Here is a 21,143-nt window from a genome sequence, read left to right on the forward strand (position 1 = left end):
AACTGATGGTAGCCGGATCTCAAGTCTATCTTTGAAAAACATGTGGCACCCTGAAGTTGATCAAATAAATCATCTATTCTAGGGAGAGGGTATTTGTTTTTTACGGTGACCTTATTCAGCTGCCTGTAATCAATACACATTCTAAGGGACCTATTTTTCTTTCAAACATATAGGACCGGAGCTCCCCATGGTAAGACACTCGGCCTAAAAAATCCCTTATCTAATAAGTCCTTCAACTGCTCCTTCAACTCTTTTAACTCAGCTGGGGCCATTCTATATGGAGGAATTGAGATAGGCTGGGTATCAGGAAGAATATCAATCCCAAAGTCAATCTCCCTATCAAGAGGGACTCCAGGCAGATCTTTAGGAAAGACATCCGGAAACTCATTGACAATCGGAACCGACTCAAGGGATGGAGACTCGATATTGTCATCTTTTACTCGAACAATGTGATAAACACACCCTTTTGAGATTAGCTTCCTGGCCCTAAGGTATGAAATAAACTTACCCTTAGGCATAATAGGATTACCCATCCACTCTATGACAGATTTATTCGGGAATTTGAATTTGACAACCTGAGTTCTACAATCAATAAAAGCATAACAAACATAGAGCCAGTCAATGCCAAGGTTCACATCAAAATCAACCATGTCTAACTCAACCAAGTCAGCCAAGGTATCTCTGTGATGAATTGACACAATGCAATCCCTATAGACTTTCTCAGCTACGACAGAATCACCAACAGAGGTAGCTACATAGAAAGTCTAACTAAGACATTTAGGGATTTTATTGAACTTACTAGCCACATAAGGAGTTACAAAAGATAGTGTGGTACCCGGATCCATCAAAACATAACAGTCAAGATAAGAGACTCGAATCATACCCGTCACGATATTTGGAGAGTTCTCCTGATCTTGGCGACTATCCATGGCATATAGGTGGTTTGTACCTCCACTCGTACCTGAAGTAGTTCCCCTCTGATTACCTATAGCTGGCGGTGTGGTGGTAGAGAACTGGGCTCTGTTCCCCCATGCTGGACACTCCTTCTGAAAATGGTCCATTTGGCCGCATTTATAACAACCAACCCTTCCCGTTCTGCATTCTCCCAAGTGGAGCCTACCACACTTGCCGCATGGTGGCTTCCCCCTCGAACCTTGACTTACACTGGACTGGGATTGAGAACCCTGGGGTCTAAAATTCTGGCGACTCTATCCTTGCCGGTCATACTTGTTCTGCGGCATAGGTGCACTTGCGGTAGATGAGGCATAATTGGGAGGCCTCTAATGGAAGAAGGACCTGTTGCCCTTGTTTTGCCTCTGTTCATTCTCATGGCCCGCTGATTTTGCCTTCTTGCTCAGGTGGTCTTCTCTGTCTTTTTTTTTCTCCTCCTCTACCTGTTGAGCATACACCATAAATCTAGAAATATCCATATCCGAGATTAGTAATGCTGCTTTGCACTCCTTCTTCACATGCCTCCCTAATTTGGAGACGAACTTCCTCATCTTTGACCTCATATCTGGGATCATTTCTGAAGCATACCTGGACAGTTGGATGAACTTCAGGCCATACTCCTTAACTGTCATGCCTTCCTGTTTCAAATTTACAAACTCATCCACCTTTGCTTCCCTCAATTCTCGGGGAAAGAAGTGGTCAAGAAAGGCTCCCTCAAATTCATCCCACCTAGCAGGTTCAGCATACTCACCCCTTCCTTGTTCCCATTGGTTATACCAAATGTTTGCCACATCCTTGAGTTGATAAGACACCAACTCACCCCTCTCAATTTCTGTAGCATGCATAGCTTTAAGAATTTTCCACATCTCATCAATAAAATTTTGGGGGTCTTCGTCAACCTTAGAACCCGTGAATGCTGGCGGATTCATCCTCAGGAAGTCTCTAATTCTATTAGCAGCAGACGGCTCTTGGGAATCAGAGCTAAGAGTCGGCGAACTCTGGCTACCATTTCGGGCAGCCATTAATTGTGTGAGCATTGCAATCGCTCCTCTAAATTCTACCTCTGAGGTGGGTGTATGCGGAGTAGCAGGCACTTGGGGAGCCTCCGCATACCTCGCAGGTCGGCCTCTAGCCCTTGCTAGGCGTACCTCAGACTGGGGCATCTCTGTATTATAGGCATTCCTCTGGCTAGCAGTACGTTTTGGAGGCATTATCTGTAACGTATAAACACACGAATTAGAAGGAAAGTTTCATAGAGTTTAACTCCATCGCACGAACTCAGAGTATGAAAGAGGGGAAATAATTCCTAATGTCCTATAGCCTCCTGCTTATAAGTGTGGTGTACAACACACCCATAAGCAAGACTCTACTAGACACAGCTTCATAGACTCCCTAGGACACTTGAACTCTATGCTCTGATACCATGTTTTTCATGCCCTGAGAGGGTACCCTAGAAGTAACCGGCACCCGAAGGCTATTTCTGACCTCCGAGCGAACCACCTGGTCCAGTCACACATTCGTTCAATCACATTCTCTTAGCGGAACTCAATTAATGAAATACTATTCATAATATGGGGGCTGAAGGCCATACATGTTTAACTCGACAAAATAAATATAATAAAACTTATCACAATAACCGTTCAACCTCCCCACACTCCAGTCTATCAAGCCTCTATCAAAGTCTAAAAGGTGCCAATGACAAGCCCATGGCTACCAAGAAGTCAAAGTAAAGGAAGCTACAACAAAACTATACAATAAGGTTCAACATCCTTTGGAAACTAAGAGGACTTACCAACTAGCTGGGAGTGTATGTGGATTTTCAACGGAGTGCTGGTTGATGATCTCTAGTATCTGTCTCTGCATCATGAAACGATGTAGGCCAAATGGCGTCAGTACATGGAATATATATATATATATATATATATATATATATATATAGGGCAACTCACTCAAAATGTCTTAAGTCTAAACAAGAATATGATTTAGACGGGACCAATCACATATCATTCAACTCAGTCTGACTCAGAGTACTATCAAGACCTATTTGGAGTTTCTCTTAACCGACAACCATCACTTATGAGCCAGTGACAGTACAACAAGCCGACGTTGTTGCCGCGTCCATTCATACTTTGCCAGGGCATGAATGAGTCAATCAGTCATGGATCCAATCCAACCAAGTCCTATAATGTCAGGACAAAACTCTCGGGGAAGCATCCGACTTTAACGGTTCAATCTCCCCTACGTTTGGCAACATAGGTATTGGGTTCGAGTATGGACTATACTCTTGCCCAATTCGGTGCTCGATACTCCTCCCAAGACTCAATGCTCATAAAACTCCATCCAATCAACTCAATCAACTCATATCGACAAGTCTCATTACAACCTTGTCAACTCATAAACTCTATCACAATCGAATCTCTTCCAATCGTACTTTCCGATTAATCTCAATCATCTCTTCAAAAGAAATTTAAATGCACATTTATAGCAACATATAGATATAATCAATCATTACCTCCTTCAATTTGAGAAATTTTTGTGACTCATCACAACTTCAAGACTTTAAATCGACATTTTAAAATTGACAACATTTTTAGGAAAATAACATCCTTTATCACAATTTAAAAGGTCAATAAGACATATTCAATAACTCATCTTTATCAACTCATACTCACACAAAGGCTCATTTTAGGAACTTCTTGGCTCAACAACATCCACACATATAGAGTCAAATAAATAGGGGACAAAGTTCATACAAACATAAACCATACCAAGAAACTCTAATTTCATGAACATCTAACCTCAAAGTAAGAGTAGGGCACATGGGTGGACTCAACCCATGTTTTAGATAGCTTTACATACCTTAGTGAAGACTTGAAAAAAACCTTTTGGTTGGGTCTTCAATGGAAAGCTCAAACCTTGAAGCTCTTGGAACTCTTTTTGTTGGAGAAGGATTTGGAGAGGAAGAAGAAGAGAGAGAGACAGAGAGAGATTTTCTAGGGCTTTTAGAGAGAGAGTGGGAGCTGAAGAAAATGGTCCAAAAATGCTCAAGGCTTGTGAATATATAATTTGGGACAATTCCCAAATTACCCTTCCTCCAAAATTCTGAAAAATAGGCCAAAAACGCCTTTGGCGCGATAGTGGCGCGTCGCGCCCTTACATCGCCAAGGCCAATTATGCCTAAAAACCTGCACAACTTTTAGTGGAGCGCCATGCCAAGGACCAAACTACTGAGGCATGTTTCTGGCGCGATAGTGGCGCGTCGCGCCCTTATAGCGCCAAGGTCAAAGGTTCTGGGTTCTGGAATTTTGGCTTGAAAAGCCCTGCACACCTCGCAGTGGCGCACCGCGCCAGGGACCAAACTACTGAGGCATGTTCCTGGCGCGATAATGGCGCGTCGCGCCACTGCGGCGCCAAGCCCAGATTTCCGGTAGTTGAACCCCAGGCCTGAAATTCCTACTGTGCTAGTTCATCTTAGGATTGTCATATCTTTCGACTCCGAACTCCAAAAATTACATTCTTGGCGGCGTTGGAAAGAAGACTCGACGACCTTTAATTTGATAGGTCGTGGGCCACCCAAATTGTCGTCTTTCAAAAGATAGGGTCGTTAGAAGTTGATCCCTTTTACGAACTCATCCTAAAGCTTAGCCACGACGGATCTTTTGGACTTAGCTTGGTCCTAGGGGTCCTTCATGACCCCACATCACCCCTAACGCTGCTCAATTTCTCAAAGAGTCATCTTACTCATGCAATTGCTCCACAATACTCGAGTTCGACCCTATCCGAATACAAGAATTGTCCGAATCTTAGGGATTTTTTTTGAGGGGTGTTACAACCGTATTAGTAGGCGCATTAGCGCACTATAATTTCTTGTTTCTCTGATGTCTGCTATTATCTATTACTTTCCGTACTTGGATTACTCTATTTTATTTGTATCGCTCCCATTATTTATTTTATCGTATCGCTTTGAACTTATTAACTTCTTAACTTTTTAACCTTATCTAACCTCTTTTTATGCTTTATTGAGCCGAGGGTCTCCCGAAAACAGCCGTCCTATCTTGGTAGGAGTAAGGTCTGCGTACACTTTACCCTCCCTAGACTCCACGTTATGGGATTTCACAGGGTTGTTGTTGTTGCTGCAGTTGTTATAACTAATGTTTGTTTTTAAAACAATATATATAACATTTATGTGATAGTTCGGGTTTTAAAGGATGTAATCCATTTCTATGTTGTTTATAAACATTAAAAACTGTGTTCTGATTATAGATAGTGATGATGATCATGTGTACATATTCAACTAACGTTGCTTTGTCTTATTCAGAATTTCAAATGTCCTTCAAAGTTTTCATAATTATTTTGAAATTGTTGAGACAAGAAAGGTCATTATTGTCATTTGAATGACAAGTTTTGTCCATCTGTAATCCTCAAGGGATTAGGATTACCACTTGCATTTATGATTAAATAAACAAACCACTTGCACTTAATTAACTATTAACAGAAATTAGCATTTAATCTTGCCAGGTGGCACATGGATGACGATACCAAGGTGACAACATTGAAAAACGTCATCAGTTAACGTCTAAAAGTTTCTTGACGCTCTATGTAGCGCGTTCCAAACCAATGCAATCACACCCATTCTCAAGCGGTACAACTTTCTTGGAAATAATATTCCATTAAAAAGTTGATGTCCTTCAACTCTCTGATCTCCCTTCCTTTCAAAATTAACTAATTTTTGGGTTGTGGCATATCCTTTAAACATTGATTAAAATTATAAATTAAAAGATAATTTGCTAAATAATTTTTCGTCTTTTTAAATTTTTAAAATTATAGATAATCAATGAAAAATTCATTAAAGAGAAGAATATTTAATGCACTATCACCTGATAAAAATTTATCGATCTTAGTATTTTAGAGCTTGAGTAGAGCTTTCTTGTTAGTTGACATCCTCGTTTGTAAAAAATATTCTAAATTCAAGCAATACAGCAACATCACCCTTGATCTTCACGTTTTCATTATTTATTAAGTCTATACACATTAACATTCATTAATTGAAATTGTGACCGAATCCAAGGCTAACGGCTCTGAATTCAGAACCCGTAACACCATCGAAGCCCCAATAAAGCCTCATGCGACACTCATTCTCATTTATATTATTCTTTGTTTTTATTTATTAACCTCACAATATTTAATTGTTAATAATCAGATCTAATGAGTGAAATTAAGACGTGTGCGATTGACTTTGTACAAATTTAATTAAATGTACCAATTTTTTGATATATTTATGCAACGTCCAAATTGTTCATGAACCCGACCGATAATTGTCACTATCTCGCTTGAGAGAAAAAGCAAAAGATTCGAGTAATGCGCGTGGGGGTCGTTTTTTCAACAAGCTAAGGTAAGAGGAATTTTCCTTGTAAGTTTCCATTAATTTACTAAGAATTCACCACTTGCAACTTTTCTTCCATATATTATATATATATATATATATGGCCTCATGTTTCTTGACTTGTTGCTCATCACTACTTGCTAACTAATAATAACACATATGGAAAACTCATCGGGTGATCTGAATAAGGCAATCGAAGGGTTAGTTCGTGGTCGAGAATTTACCCGACGACTAAAAGAGATTATTAAGAAACCTCTTGTTCTTGGTACTGGTGAAGTTGCAGACATTATGGCTGAGGATTTAGTTGCCAAAATTATGGATTCATTTTCTGAGACCCTCTCCATCATAAACAATAATTCCGATGTCGTTGAGGTCAAGTCGCCCGAAGATTATTCTAGTGGAAGTTGCAAGAGTTCAGATCGAAGAGGATGCTATAAGAGAAGGTAATTTACTTACTAATCTTACCATTACTTGAAAATCAAACTTTAATTTTTCATTTTTAGTCTCTTGACGTTGATGGTCACAACTTAATTCCTATGATTGGTTCTCTTTTAGTTAATTATTGTGAAGTTTGATTGGTTGTTGATTAGTTATTGTGCATTTTGTCCTTGCACAAATGCTAGAATTACTTCAAGGAATGATTGGATTGATTCATGATGAGGGCCGGGGGTTATCTATTTCTTATATAGTTAATTGTTCTACTCATTAAATTGCAATAATCATAGAGCTCATTTAGGCAGAGAATGCGTGTAAAGTACCACATGAGAAACAATTTTCTCGTAGATGTTTTGAAAAATATATGTGATGCAGGAAAACTTCAGAATCAAACATAAAAGAATCCTCAGATTTGGTGGATGATGGTCATGCTTGGAGAAAATATGGACAAAAACAGATCCTCAATTCCACTTATCCAAGGTTTACTTCACAGTCAAAATATTTGTAATTACAGAGTGGATGTGATAGATAGTTACTCCATAATATTATATTTGTTTTGTCTTATTTATAATAAATAAAATGAATATGTATGCAGGCACTACTTTAGGTGCACACATAAATATGATCAGAAATGTCAAGCAAGCAAACAAGTACAGAAAATGCAAGACAATCCACAACTGTATCGAACAACATACTATGGACATCACACGTGCAAAGCTTTTCCTAGAGTTTCACAAATAATATTGGATTCTCGTACGGATGGAGATTCTAATTATATTAGTTTTGATCAAAATCTTAATGTCACTACATTTCCCTCAATAAAACAGGAAACCAAAGAGGAAGTTTTCAGTTTCTACCCTAAAATTGAAGATCAAATCCAATCATCAAGCTCTGATTATTTTCTGCCCAATGATCATGATCATCTAACTCCGGCAACATTTGAAGCCTCCCGCGGCCATATGACGTCGCCGGATGTTATGTCATCTGGGGTTTACTCTTGTTGTACTACTACTAGCAATGATAATCTTGAGATTGATATTGATTTTGAGGAGGGTCTTTGGAATTTTGACTTTGAAAGGGGTCAAGTGTAGCTTGATAGAGATGGTGTACAAATTTTGTATTATCTTGATGTAGAGTTTGCATTAAAGCATTATTAGGTTTGATACGAAAGTATAAATTTGACTTCGATAGTTTATTCGCCAATAATGATAGCCTACTGTTGTTGATTTTTCCCTCCTAAAGAACAACTAAGATTTAAATAAATATACGTTAAAAAGTCGCCGCGGACATAATTAATATCCTACCTAGCTATTTTAAAGAACAATTTAAAATATTCAAGATTAGTAGAGAATTGGAAGGAGAGCTTTATAATGAGAATTCTAGAAGTGTATCTCTAGATAAGGCAAAGAAGGAAAAACCTAGAACTTCTAGAATGAGGTAGTTGAGAAAGAACTCACTAAATCCTTCAGTCACCACCTATCAATAGAGGTGGGTTATTTGAGATATATGTGTACTCAAATAAAGAGTATATACTCAAATAAAGAATATGTGCTCAAGAAAAGAGTGAGTGCTAAAGCAACAACAAGTGAGTGATCGAGTGAGAAATAAGACAGAGCAATCAAGAGAGTTGTTGGAGTGTGAATACAATAAAAATTGAGTGTAAAATTGTATGGCCGAAGTTGGTACAACAATAAAATTTAAGCTGAGAACATCTAATTATGCCCAAAAATATTCAACAACTGATATAAAAGCCTAGTGGATAAAAAAAGATAGCAACACCAAGGGAGATCCTATAACCTATTGTCAGAGGCGCTAATCAATGACGGATTTTGGAAACAACTATTGATCGTGGAGCACAAGAATGAATACTATTTTCTCTGGTAGAAATATGGGATATCATTGGTGGATCAAACACTTATCACGATCCGATTCCTCAGGTCATGATGACACTTACTATAATCCATCAGTAAGTAAGACAACTCATAAATCCAAAACGGCAAATAATGAGTTTGAGGGCAGAAACTAACCATGAATCGAAAATTCTAACCTATACAGAATAAATAAGCAGATAAGCTATAACTCTATCAAACAACTCTAAGAAAAGGAGAATGTGATACCCCATAGCAGCGAAGATTGGAAATAAAGTTATAGGAATCCGAAAGGAATTGGAGGTCATGTAGTGAGTCGTAGGACCCGACTTACTTGTGTAAGCTATTACTTTGGATGTGTTACATACGTAAGCTACCAAATTAAAAATTTTACATGCTTAAGCTACTTGAGTACGTACCAAGCTTACGTAGCAAGGATTACATAGATTCGTAAAAGAAGACGAAATTACGAACCCACGAGGCGGAAAAGAAGGTGCCACATGGCAGCATGAGAGAGTGACACATGGCAGCATAAGAGAGTACCATGTGGCAGCAACTGGAGCAAGGGGTGGGCCCCACATGCCACATGGCAGCTCCGGATTGGAGGAGGTGATGCGTTGTCCGAATGAGGAATTGACATGTGTCACTACTTAGGGGTTGACACGTGTCACCCCCTTAGGTGGCCTATATATATATATATATATATACATGTCTTAAAACTTATCAAAGTTCCATACATTTCTAGAAAACTCAAGAATAAGAGAGAAGGGAAGAGAAGAAACTAGAGAGGTAGAGAGAGAAGGCCACGGATTTGGAGAGGAAAAAGATAAGTTCTCCAATTTTTTTCTGTGAATTAATTATCTAGGGTATACCATGATTTTATGAAAATATAGGTAGTGTAAATTTATGGTTTGGAGCATCTCCAAAATGTTAACAAATATCCCCGAAGTTTCAGCTGCGCTAAAGGAAATTCCGAGGTGAGTTCCGGCAAGTTTTGGCGAGTTTCGGGTAAGGTAAAGTTTTTTCTTTCGAACTGGAGTTTATGATGATTTTATGAGGTATATTACATATCTTGAATGAGGTTTTAAGTGGAAAAATTTCATAAGGACACTTGACTTTAGAAACAAACTAAATTGAAATCGTTATAGCTAAATCAAAGTCGAGTAGTGTGTTGTGATTGTGGTGCTGTATTTGCAACTGGTTTGGTGGTGTGTTGCAGGGCTGGAAAGTGTTCTAAAAAGGGTGTGTGTGCTTCTGGTTGCGGCCACACGACCCCTCCCCCGTTTGGTATGGTTAAAGATTTTATGAAATAAAGGTTAAAAACTCTATTTTGATATAGTAGTTTTGAGCTAGTGGTTTGGAGTTGTATTGAGTAATGTTGAAGTGATTTACTTGTATATATGCTGCTGGTTGTTGTTGTTGGTATGATTGTTGACATGGTGTCCGAGTTGAAGTTTCGGAGATGTTGAAGTTATAGGGGAGATGCTGCCCGATATTTGGTAACTTAGGAACTAGTAATGAACTAGTCGAGGGAAATGGATAAGGAAATGACCTCTATGGAGACTTGGTTGTAGAGTTGGAATTGGAAAGTGAAAAGTCATTAACCATAGTATTACTTTTATGTTAAATAGGTTCAAGAGACGACGAGGCGAACGTATTAGGAGTAATCCGTAAGAGGTATGTAAAGCTAACCGTTCCTTCTTTTGGCATGTCATTGGTCTAAGTATGTAAAGCTTATTCTTTCTCTTGGCATGTTTTGACATAAGTATATAAAGTTAGTCTTTCTTTTTGGCCTGGTTTTTATGAAACAAGTATATGACTTTTATATGATTCCAAGGAAGTTCCTATTCGTAGAGCCACTAGGATGACCAATTTCTTGATTTTTCAAAGGATATTTTATCGTGCCTAGATACGTGTATATGATTCCAAAAGTTCTATTTTGATATAACTCATAGTGATATTCAAAAGGTACTTGATACGAATTTTGTCTTGATGTTTGAATAATAGCTCATTTTGTTAACTCTATAGAGTCTCAAAAATGATTTAAAGTGCATTTAGTTTCTCACTACTCCACTCGTGGATGCCTCAATGCTTCCTTCACCGAGCCCGGGTCAGATTTTATTATCGTGCGTACTTCTCTGCATTGTTCGTCGTGCCCCGACGTGAGGAGGAAGGTACGCCCTATACATGGGTTTGATTTGTGGAGTTATAATGTGCCATGTACACATATGATATGATATGATCTGATATGACCATCTGATATGATATGATCTATTACAGAGATATTTCCTACTCTGGAGTTATGATGTGCTGTGGCGCCAGTGACAGGAAGGCGACCACGATTTGTTCACCGAGTTCCATAATGAGGCCGGATATGGAATATGTTTTTCTACATACATTATCTATGGTTATGAAAAGCATTTTGATATTCTGGATATTTTGCTCATTTTTCACCTTCTGTTCTGGTAATGGCTTTAATTATTACAGTCCATGCTTTACATACTCGGTACATTGTCCGTACTGACCCCCTTCTTCGGGGGCTGTGTTACATTCCCACAAGTACATACGCTCAGTTTGCTGATCCACTCGCTTAGGACATCCACCCTGTTGGTTGGCAAAGCTCCTTTGTCCGGAGCCCTATTTTGGTACTAACTTTTCTGTTGTACATTTGTACGTGTTGGTTAAGGGTACGATGGGGCCCTGTCCATCATATGACTAGGCTATCGTTTTGTAGAGGTCTGTAGACTTGTGATGTGGGTTATGTATATATATGTTTTGGGCTTTGTGTTCCGTGATGGCCTTAACGGCCCTCTTGTGTTATATCTATTCTCATGCACTCTCTAGCAATCCCTTTTTGATTTTTACTTTTTTTATTCTGCTAACACGCTAAGTGGGGCTGAGGGTACATATGGGTGCCCAACTCGGGCACCAGTCACAGCTTACGAATTTGGGTCGTGACATAAAGATCCCACCTAGAATCTGAAAGTCACAAGTGCAGAGCTATTAAAAAATAAAAGACGAGTACAAGTTCCAAAAGTGGATCAGAAATATAGACAACAACTGGCTAGTCTCAAAAAGGTAAAAGACGGGTCATTCATACTGAAGGAGACAAAGATGATCCCAAAACATCAAGCGCTCACCCTAGTCTTTGAAGCTGACTACAACAGGCTCTATCTATTTGCGACGATAGCTGGTGCTCGTTCCTACATCATGAAAGTAGATGAAAAGTGTAGTATGAGTACAAAAACTACATGTACCTAGTAGGAATTATAGGTCAACTGAACAGGAAAGGTAATAACAATATGAAAAAAAAGGAATAAGCCTAACTAGGAGTCAAAGTAAGCATCTAAAGTGAAAAGGGTACTATCTAAGAGACTACAACTAACTAAACTAAACCGGGCCCCCATAAGCTCTGTCAGGACACTCGTGCACAAGTTTATATAAAAATTCAGACGCACCCCCAAAGCCCACCGAGTACACAGAATAACTACAACTACCAAGAATCTGAGATGCCCAAAACCAAAGAACAGTATCATTTCCAAACCAAGAATCTCCAAGAGTCGATGAACCATGAATGCTTTAGGGATCGAGGCTGGGACTGGGACCCAAATGCTTGCCCTAATAATCAATGTGGTCGAGGCCAGGGCTGGATATCCGGATGCTCGCCATAAAATATCAGTACGATCGAGGCCAGGGATGGGTACCTGGATGCTCGCCATAAAACATGAATACGGTTGAGGCTGGGGCTAGGTACCCGGATGCTCGCCATAAAATATCGATACGGTCGAGGATCGGGCTGGGTACTCAGATGTTCAACGTAAATACATCGACACGGTCGAGATTGGGGCTACATACCTAAATGCTCACCGCAATTACATTAGTACGATCGAGGTCGGGGCTATGTACCCGAATGCTCGCCATACTAGCAAGTCGAAAGAGGCCGGGATTAAGTACCTAGATGCTCTCTGATGGAATTTCAAAATGGACGCCGGGATTAGGTACCCGGAGACTCACAGATATTTTATCCGATGGTGCCTAATATTCTTTTTTCCAATAGGACATTAACAGTTCTGAGAATTTCCTCCTCAATGAATCAAACGATAAACCGCCAAAGCTTGAATCGAAGCCCAAATAGAATGATCACAAGGTCTAGTATCGCTGAAGCATCTCAAAAGTCATAATTATGTCAAGGTATGAGTAAAGGTATTCACAAGAGCAAGGTTACCGCCTAGCTAAGGGCAAACTACCAGGCACTAGCCTGCTACACCATTCTATAGGGATCTAAGCCCGCCGAGGCAACTAAAGTAAGTTTACGTCCTATACTAAGGCCAACATGCTCCACATTACCAACATCATATGTATTCAATTCTACTTACAATACTAAAAAATAATAGAAAGGATCACGTACTTTCAATTATCCAAAAAATCTAATGAAAGCCTAAAACATGATTTCTAACACCTAAGATATAAAAATAAGCTACCCAACCCAAATTCTAACAATCTCGATATGATTTCACACATTCCAGCTCAATCCAAAGAAAGTAAAGCCATAGCCTACTTGTAGGTTGAACACACACGCTCCAAATCACTGTGCCAGAGCTTTTTCCTTCTAAACGACCTTGAAACGCTGCAACATTGTTAAAAATAGAGTCAAACATCGTTACGGTCGTTTAGACACTGATTTCATAATTTTCGTAGACGGACCAATTTCGGGGTCTAAAATGGAAAATGTGGAACATTCAAAATTTTGGAATTGACCCCCAAAATAGGTTTTAAACAACACCCTAAGCTCAAGGATCGAATAACAACATAATTTGAAGGAAAAATAGCGCAAGACGATCAAAAAACCAATTTCCACATTTTCAAACTCAGAAAACAAATAAGGCAACATCTTTACGTAGTGATTTTTCAGAAACAAAACTCTCCCAATCAAAACAAATTGCACTATGATGTTCCTTGCGAAACCCCCCACAACTTAGTCTAAAAAATCAGTAAAAATGGAGCTCAAATGATCAAGATACAATCTTTCAAAATTCCACACAATTTCAATTCACAAATGGCTAAAACAACAACTAATTTCGTAAATTTACCTCACGTGATGCCTCCCCTTAAGATTCTGAGCTCACCTCCAGATTTTCCATGAAATTCTCTTGAATCTAGACCTTAGATCATCAAATTTGATCTTGAAATGAAGAAGAAATCGAGGTATGAAGTGAAGCTATTTTTCAAGTAAATGCTGAAATTGGTTGCTTTAATAGAGGCGAGGGTGCACCAGAAACTCTGCACCAACGCATCACCAGATTTCAGCAATTACCAAATCCTTGGTTCTGATGCTTTGGACTCATCTGGAGTTAGAAAAACACAAACCGTATATTGAATCTGATTGGAAATGATATTTTGGACTTGACGTTTTAGTCAAAATTCCCATCAGAGATTGTTACAATTAAATGTGGGTCCCACCTGCGTATACCAAAATCTACCGAGTGTGTCAAAATGAACTCGGAAGTATCGAGAACCAAAAAAAGGTCTTTCTAAACTAAACTCGATGTTCCAGACCTAACCGCGCTGTCAAAATTGCCCTCTGAGTGCGTTTTCTAAGAATGTTGACCAAAGTCAACCATAAGCTAACTTTCAAAGTCAAAAGAGCCAAATGGCCCCAAACTCGTATAGATTGCCTCAAAACTCATGCCGACTGTTATGTCAAAAAAAAGAAGGTTTAAAATTAATTTTAACTTTTAGAGAAAAAAAATTATTTTTTTTAAAAAAGAGTCACCACTTAATTTTTAAAAGAAATTAAGAAAACTTAATTTAAAAGACCCAAATAGATTTAAGTCTTAAAAATTAGAGAAAATGGGAAAGGGTTCACATTTCCACTTTGAGAAGGTGTTAACACTCAAAATGGCCACTAACGTACGGTTATCCGACGATTTGAAAATTGTTTGACCAACTTTGAGAAAATTACTTGTAAGTAGTAATGATAAATATATTTATTTGAGCAATAAATCAACTTAAAATACTTGAGATAATTTATCAAGAAAATATATTCTATTAAATGACTAAGTAAATAAATTTTAAATATGTTTAAAGAGAAGTAATAGATCTAATTTATTTTAACTAAATTAAAGACAATTAATACTTTGATTAAATAAGGAAAATCACTTGAGCTATTTAGGGAAAAATCAATTTAGAGAAAGACATTTTAAACTCAATTAATTTGAAAGAACATCAACTTAAAAACCTTTAAGATAATTTGAAAGAAAATTATATTTGTTGAAATGTCTAAGTAAAACAAAACACTTAAATGAAATCATTTTTAAAGAATAAATTAACAGAAAAAATGGCTTCTCTTTTAGGGGAGTTCAATTAAATTAAACCAAACTAAATCAACTTCTACGCAAGTATAAATAAACGTAAATAAATAAATAAATTATTACAACCCGAATTAAATATAACTGAATAAAGTATAAAAATTTGGCCCAACACTTAGTTTTTGTACGCCTAGGCTAAGTTATTGGGCCACCTGTGTTTTGGGCCTTAGGCATAATTCTACTGTATATCATGAATGTATATACACTGTATATCAGTGTATATAATATTATTTTCATGTATATCGAACTGTATATATACTGTATACAACCTATTTTCAGCTCCATTAACATGTAAATCAACATCTCTTTCCATTTGTTTTTGAAGAGAATGACTCGAAAAAGGGTATTTGGGCCTCCATGGCTCAATGTCGAAATGCAAATAATGGAGAAAGTCCATATTGGACTCGGACGATGGTTCATACAATAAATAAAAAGGATAACATTAGTAAATGAATAGAGAGAAAGCAATTGATATATGGAGATTCTTATTAATTGAATAAATGATACTTAAACATCTCATTTTAAGTGCAATCACTAGGATCTAAAGAAAACCAATATGAAACTTGTATCTATGGATGAGATACTTCATTAATTATAATTAATCATGTGTTGTACTAGAAGGCCAATTCATGCATAACATTTAATAATACAAATATGAGCTACTATATATTAACAAATAAACACATAAACTTCACAGTAAATAAATAGGGACAACACAAATCATGATCAAATTACCACTAAATTCAACTTGGTATGGTGAGTATTTGAGGCATAAGAATGAAATATCAAAACACACATATGTATATATGCATAACACTTAAAAGGATCACATATGAACATATTAAAATAACATAGTGACCAACAACATGCATATATCTAGAAAAAAAGAAAAAAAAGAACATAGAAATATATCCGATAAATAAAGAGCATGAAATTAACATATACATTATGCTAACTCAAATCTCAAAAAAATTAAATCAATTAAGCCATAAAAGTTCTAATTAACAAGCAACTTAAGCATATATTTATTATCTAAATGAGAAGAAATTGGAAACGTAAAAATCTATATCGTCAACGAAAACTACTTAAAAAAAATAATAAACGAAACTAAGAGTTTTCACATATTTGATAAAAAGTAACACTACACTTCAAGAAAGACAAGAAATTTCTATCATTAATCTAATTAATCCTAACACATGCTTACGAAAAAAATAAGATTGCAAATCGACTACATAGAAGACATGAAATAATTATTCATTAAATAAAATAAAGTCAAAAAAAGATTTTTACCTATTTTGGACAACGACTGAGACAATGAATTTGAGGGCGATGAACTGCTTGAACCCACCAAGAAATTAGTGAAAGAACTAAAAAATAGAATCGAAAATCCGAGATTAAAATTTTTTGTGATTTTTTTTTCGTCTAATATTTTTTGTTGTAGTATTATGGACTCGCTTCCCTTTTTTTGTGTTCTTGTATTTTTTTGAATGTTGATGAATGTTGATTAATTCTTCTTTTTGGTCATATATGTTCTTTTGTTTTTGAAGAAGATGAATGTCTTTTTTTTTAAAAAAAGAGCGTGAGGTTTGTGGGAGTAATAATGATGTTTTTGAATAATGATGGGTTTGGTGGGGTGAAAAAGAGAAAATAAAAAGGACGGGGTAGGAGAATGATGATGTTTGAGAATTTTTTTAAAAAAGGGGTTTAGGTGGGATTGGGAGGTGGAAAAGGAAAAAGAAGAAAGGGGTGGGGTTAGTATTGTATAAGTATAATATATGTATTGTAGTGAGATGGTGTTGGGACAAAATTATTATAAGAATTGGACTTTAGGTGTATAGGTGTTAGTACGTTTTAGGATAAAATGAGTCCCTCATTAGTGTCCTACGACCCTTTCTCTCATAATCACATGTAAGACTTAGAATAAGGTTTCATGAGAAAGGCTAGGGTTCAAGTGTATTCTTTAAATCCTTTGAGTTTTGTTAAGAAAATCATTCTTCTAGGTATGTAAGACTACTTAGAATGTTGGACTAAGTTCGTCCTCACGCTCTACATCTAAATTCGGTCAATAGAAGGTTAACCCGAGGATGTAATTTAAGTTTTTTGAGCTCTTGAATTGAGATTTCATTCATTCTAATTGAACTTTTAGTATTATTATTATTGAGTATATGTCCTTCATGTGCAATTCTTTTTTCCTTGGATTATAGTTCATGGTTATCTCTCATATGAACTCTACATTAGTTGAGAAGCTGAAATAGTTGCATTGTTGCAAAATATGCATGATTTCAGAGTTTGAGTAAACTAAAGTATATATGCATTACTTTATCTTGATAATGAGTTTGATAAATATGAGTGATCTTTAAATGTATTTGCTAAAATTGAGAATATAAGTTGTTTTAAAAGAGAAGTATAATGAGTTTGAGAAAGAGTTTGGTCTGATGAGTTATGTTCAATGAGACTTAAAAAGATGTATTTGAATGTTTTACTCACAATATTATATGAGCATTAATGCATGTTTTTGAGAGTAGTATTGAGCACCGATTTAGGTAAGAGTTTTGACAACTCAAATCCCATAAACTACGTAGCCAATATAGAATAGGATCGTACTGTTGGTTTGAGCGACTTGTCACTTCATTCCCTGATGTGGACTTTATATGGATTCATAAGTTGAGTTTGCATCCCTTATCCTGGAAACGTAACAAATGGCTCTGGCATTGTGAGCAATACATTGTATCATAATGAGGCTTATAGTGATGATTGTTGGTTAGAGAAACTCCTCAAAAAGAGTAAAAAAAGTATATTTTATGAGTCGTATTTACTGTTATATTTTTGTTGTAAATAATTGAACTTTTCATTTTACTTGCATTCTTTACTTTCAGTCAGTTATCTCAGCCTTCATTTCAGTTGATTATTCGATGAGTATGTTTCCTTTTGCTCTTTTATATACCATACATTCTATTTATTGACGTCTTTCGATGGTGCATTATTTTATGATGCAGATATAAGTGTTAAAGATCTTCAACATGTGCTTCGTTGGAGATCATACTTCTTCAGCTTTTGGTGAGACCTCCTTACTTTTGATGAAACTCCTTTTCAGATTATTTGTTCATTACTAGTAGATCTTTTGATATAGCTGTGGGTTTGTCCCGATACCTATCTACAGTTATTTAGAGGCTTCATAGACGGAGTAGAGAGTCAATGCAGTATTTCAACACTTATGTTTTAAACATTGGTTTTGCTTATTTATTTAGAGTATTTTGAGACAGTTTGAGGAGTTTATCTTTTATTTGTATTTAAAATGCTTACTTTTTTAAAACCTTTGTTATCAAGTCAAGTCTTTCTCTTATTATCCATCCAGGACAAGGGTTTTCTTGGAACCAACAATGATTTTCGAGTGCCAGCTACACCTAGGTTGTAGACTTGTGGCGCGAGAAACTTAGTATCAGAGCACAAAGTTCAAGTGTCCTTAGATGTCAATGAAGCTATTTCTAGTAGAGTCCTTTTATTGGTGTGAAGCTCTCCACATCTATAATAGGGAGGATATAGGATATTAGGAAGTACCACCCTTCTTTCGTACTCTAAATTCTTCCGATAGAGTTTAACTCTATAGAAGTTCCTTCTAACTCGTGCATTTTCACATTTCAAATCATATCTCCAAGGCACGTTATTAATCAGTGGAACATATCCAACACTGAGATCCCATCGACTACCATACCTCTACCATAAGAAATGCAAACAAAGAATAGAGATCGCTTATCTTACCAAGCAAATGATGCTGAAACTCAATAGGTTCCACAGATACCAACTACCATGCCTCCACCATCGAAAATATAGACAAGGAATGGAGCTCGCTTGTCTTACTAAGCAAATGATATTGGAACTCAGGATGTTCCATAGATAAGAACTCCACAGCCTTCCCTCACTTTTGACACATATTTTAGAAGAGCTATTACTATGCTCACTTAGTTGATGGCTGCCCAGTCAGGCCATTCGGGAATTCTAGTCACTAGCTCAGGCTCTTAAGAGTCTTCATCCAAACGAGGATCAGAGACTTCTTGAGAATGAATCTACCAGTATTCACTTGGTCTAAGATAAAGGAGGATCCCTAGAACTTCATTGATGAGATATGGAAAATTCTCAAGGCTATATATGCAACAAAGATCGAGGGAGTTGAGCTTGCTTCCTACCATCTTAAGTGTGTGGCTAATGTTTTGTACAACCACTAGATAGAGATTCGTGGTGAGGATGCTGAGCCATCTTCATGGATGTGTTTGAGGGTGCATTGTTAGACCACTTCTTCCCTAGAAAACTTAGGGAGGCAAAAGTGGAAGAGCTTATGAATCTGAAGCAAGAGGGGTTAATAGTGAAAGAGTACATTCTTAAATTCATCCAACTGTCCAGATATGCTCTAGAGATGGTCATAGATGTGAGATCTAAGATGAGGAAATTTGTCTATGGTTTAGGTAAACATGTTAAAAGAAGTGCAATGCCAATTTGATGATTTCTGACATGGACATCTCCAGACTTATGGTGTACACATAATAGGTTGAAAGGGATAAGAAGAAGGATAGAAAGGAGCACCAGATTAAGAAGGAAAAGTCAACAGGATATGAGCCTAGTCACTAGAGGTAGAGTAACGATAATCAGTCATTCTTCCAGAAAAGATCTTCTAGATATTCACCATTATCCGCAAGTGCATTGGTACTAAACAATAGGAATAATCAGAGGTCACACAGTAACCAAAATTTTAGATCTTAGGGTTCTGAGTCTATAGAAAGTGTGGACCAAGGTTCTTCGCGAAAGCCGCCTTGTGGTAAGTGTGGTAGATTGCATCTAGGAAAGTGTCATGAAGGCACTAGTAGTTGTTATAAGTGTGGTTAGATGGGTCATTATATGAGAGATTATCTGACAAAAAAACAAAGTAGTGGGGGCAACAAGGCCCAATCTTTAGCAGTAACACCATCGGGGTAGAGTTTCCCAAAGAGGTACTACTTCAGGGATAAGCGGAGGTTCAAATAATCTATATGCCATGGCTAGTCGCCAAGATTAGGAGAACTCACCAGATGTTGTCACTAGTATGCTTAAATTCTTTTCTCTTGATCTTTATGCCTTACTTGATCCAGGTGCAAATTTGTCCTTTATGACTCCATATATACCCTTAAAGCTTGGGGTCCATCCCGAACATCTTCTATAGCCTCTCAATGTTTCTACTCTGTTGGTGAATCCATTCTAGCATAAAGAGTCCATATAAATTGTGCAATTTTCATCTATCATAAGGACACCACTCCGACCTAGTTGAGTTGGATATGGTAGATTTCAATATTATTCTAGGTATGGACTGACTTTATTCTTGTTATACCTCAGTCGATTATAGAACTTGAGTTATCAAATTTTAGTTTCATAATGATCCATTTATAGAGTGTAAGGGTAGTCCAAAGTGCCTAAAGGTCATTTCATTTCATACCTTAAGGCTAGAAAATTAGTTTCCAAGGGGTACATCTACCACATTTTTCGAGTTAATAAGACTAGTGTGAAGACACCATCCCTCTAGTTAGTTCCAGTCATGACTGAGTTTTCAGAAGTCTTTTTCGAAGATCTACCTAGAGTCCCTCCCGATAGAGAGATAAACTTTATGATAGATGTCCTTTTCGATACTTAGCATATCTCTATTCCTCCATATAGAATGACTCCAACCAAGTTGAAAGAGTTGATAAAACAATTGAAATACCTCTTATATAATGATTTTATCAGGTCAAGTGTATCACCTTGGGACGCTCCTGTTCTATTCGTGCAGAAGAAAGATGGTTCCCTTAGAATGTGTATTCACTATCTTCAATTGAACAAGGTCACCATAAAGAGTAAGTACCCTCTTCCCAGAATTAATGACTTGTTCGATCAACTTCTGGGAGCCACTTATTTCTCTAAGATAGACCTAAGATTCGGCTATCATCAGTTGAAAGTGAGAGAAAGTGACATCCTGAAGACAACCTTTAGAACCTGTTATGGTCATTACAAGTTCCTTGTTATGTCCTTTGGTTTGACTAATGCTCTTGCAATATTTATGGATCTCATGAACCAATTATTTAAGAAGTATCTGGATATGTTTTCTATCATGTTCATCGATGATATCTTGATCTACTC

At 37.0% G+C, this 21,143-nt stretch overlaps 1 protein-coding gene across 2 annotated transcripts; it reads left to right on the top strand.

Moving 5' to 3' along the window:
* Window positions 1-6,449: 6,449 nt before the first annotated feature.
* On the top strand, window positions 6,450-7,975 carry LOC129882496 (WRKY DNA-binding transcription factor 70-like). 2 transcript variants are annotated; one of them, XM_055956796.1, is made up of 3 exons: window positions 6,453-6,777; window positions 7,145-7,249; window positions 7,365-7,975. In XM_055956796.1, the coding sequence occupies exons 1-3, from the start codon at window positions 6,494-6,496 to the stop codon at window positions 7,858-7,860; spliced, it is 885 nt and encodes a 294-aa protein (XP_055812771.1). In that variant the 5' UTR covers window positions 6,453-6,493; the 3' UTR covers window positions 7,861-7,975. The 2 variants fall into 2 exon arrangements, with proteins under 2 accessions (XP_055812772.1, XP_055812771.1); XM_055956797.1 differs by lacking the exon at window positions 7,145-7,249 and having other exon boundaries at window positions 6,450-6,777.
* Window positions 7,976-21,143: the final 13,168 nt, after the last annotated feature.

This window comes from Solanum dulcamara, chromosome 3 (genome assembly GCF_947179165.1).
Source record: "Solanum dulcamara chromosome 3, daSolDulc1.2, whole genome shotgun sequence".
In the NCBI taxonomy this organism is placed as follows: Eukaryota; Viridiplantae; Streptophyta; class Magnoliopsida; order Solanales; family Solanaceae; genus Solanum; species Solanum dulcamara.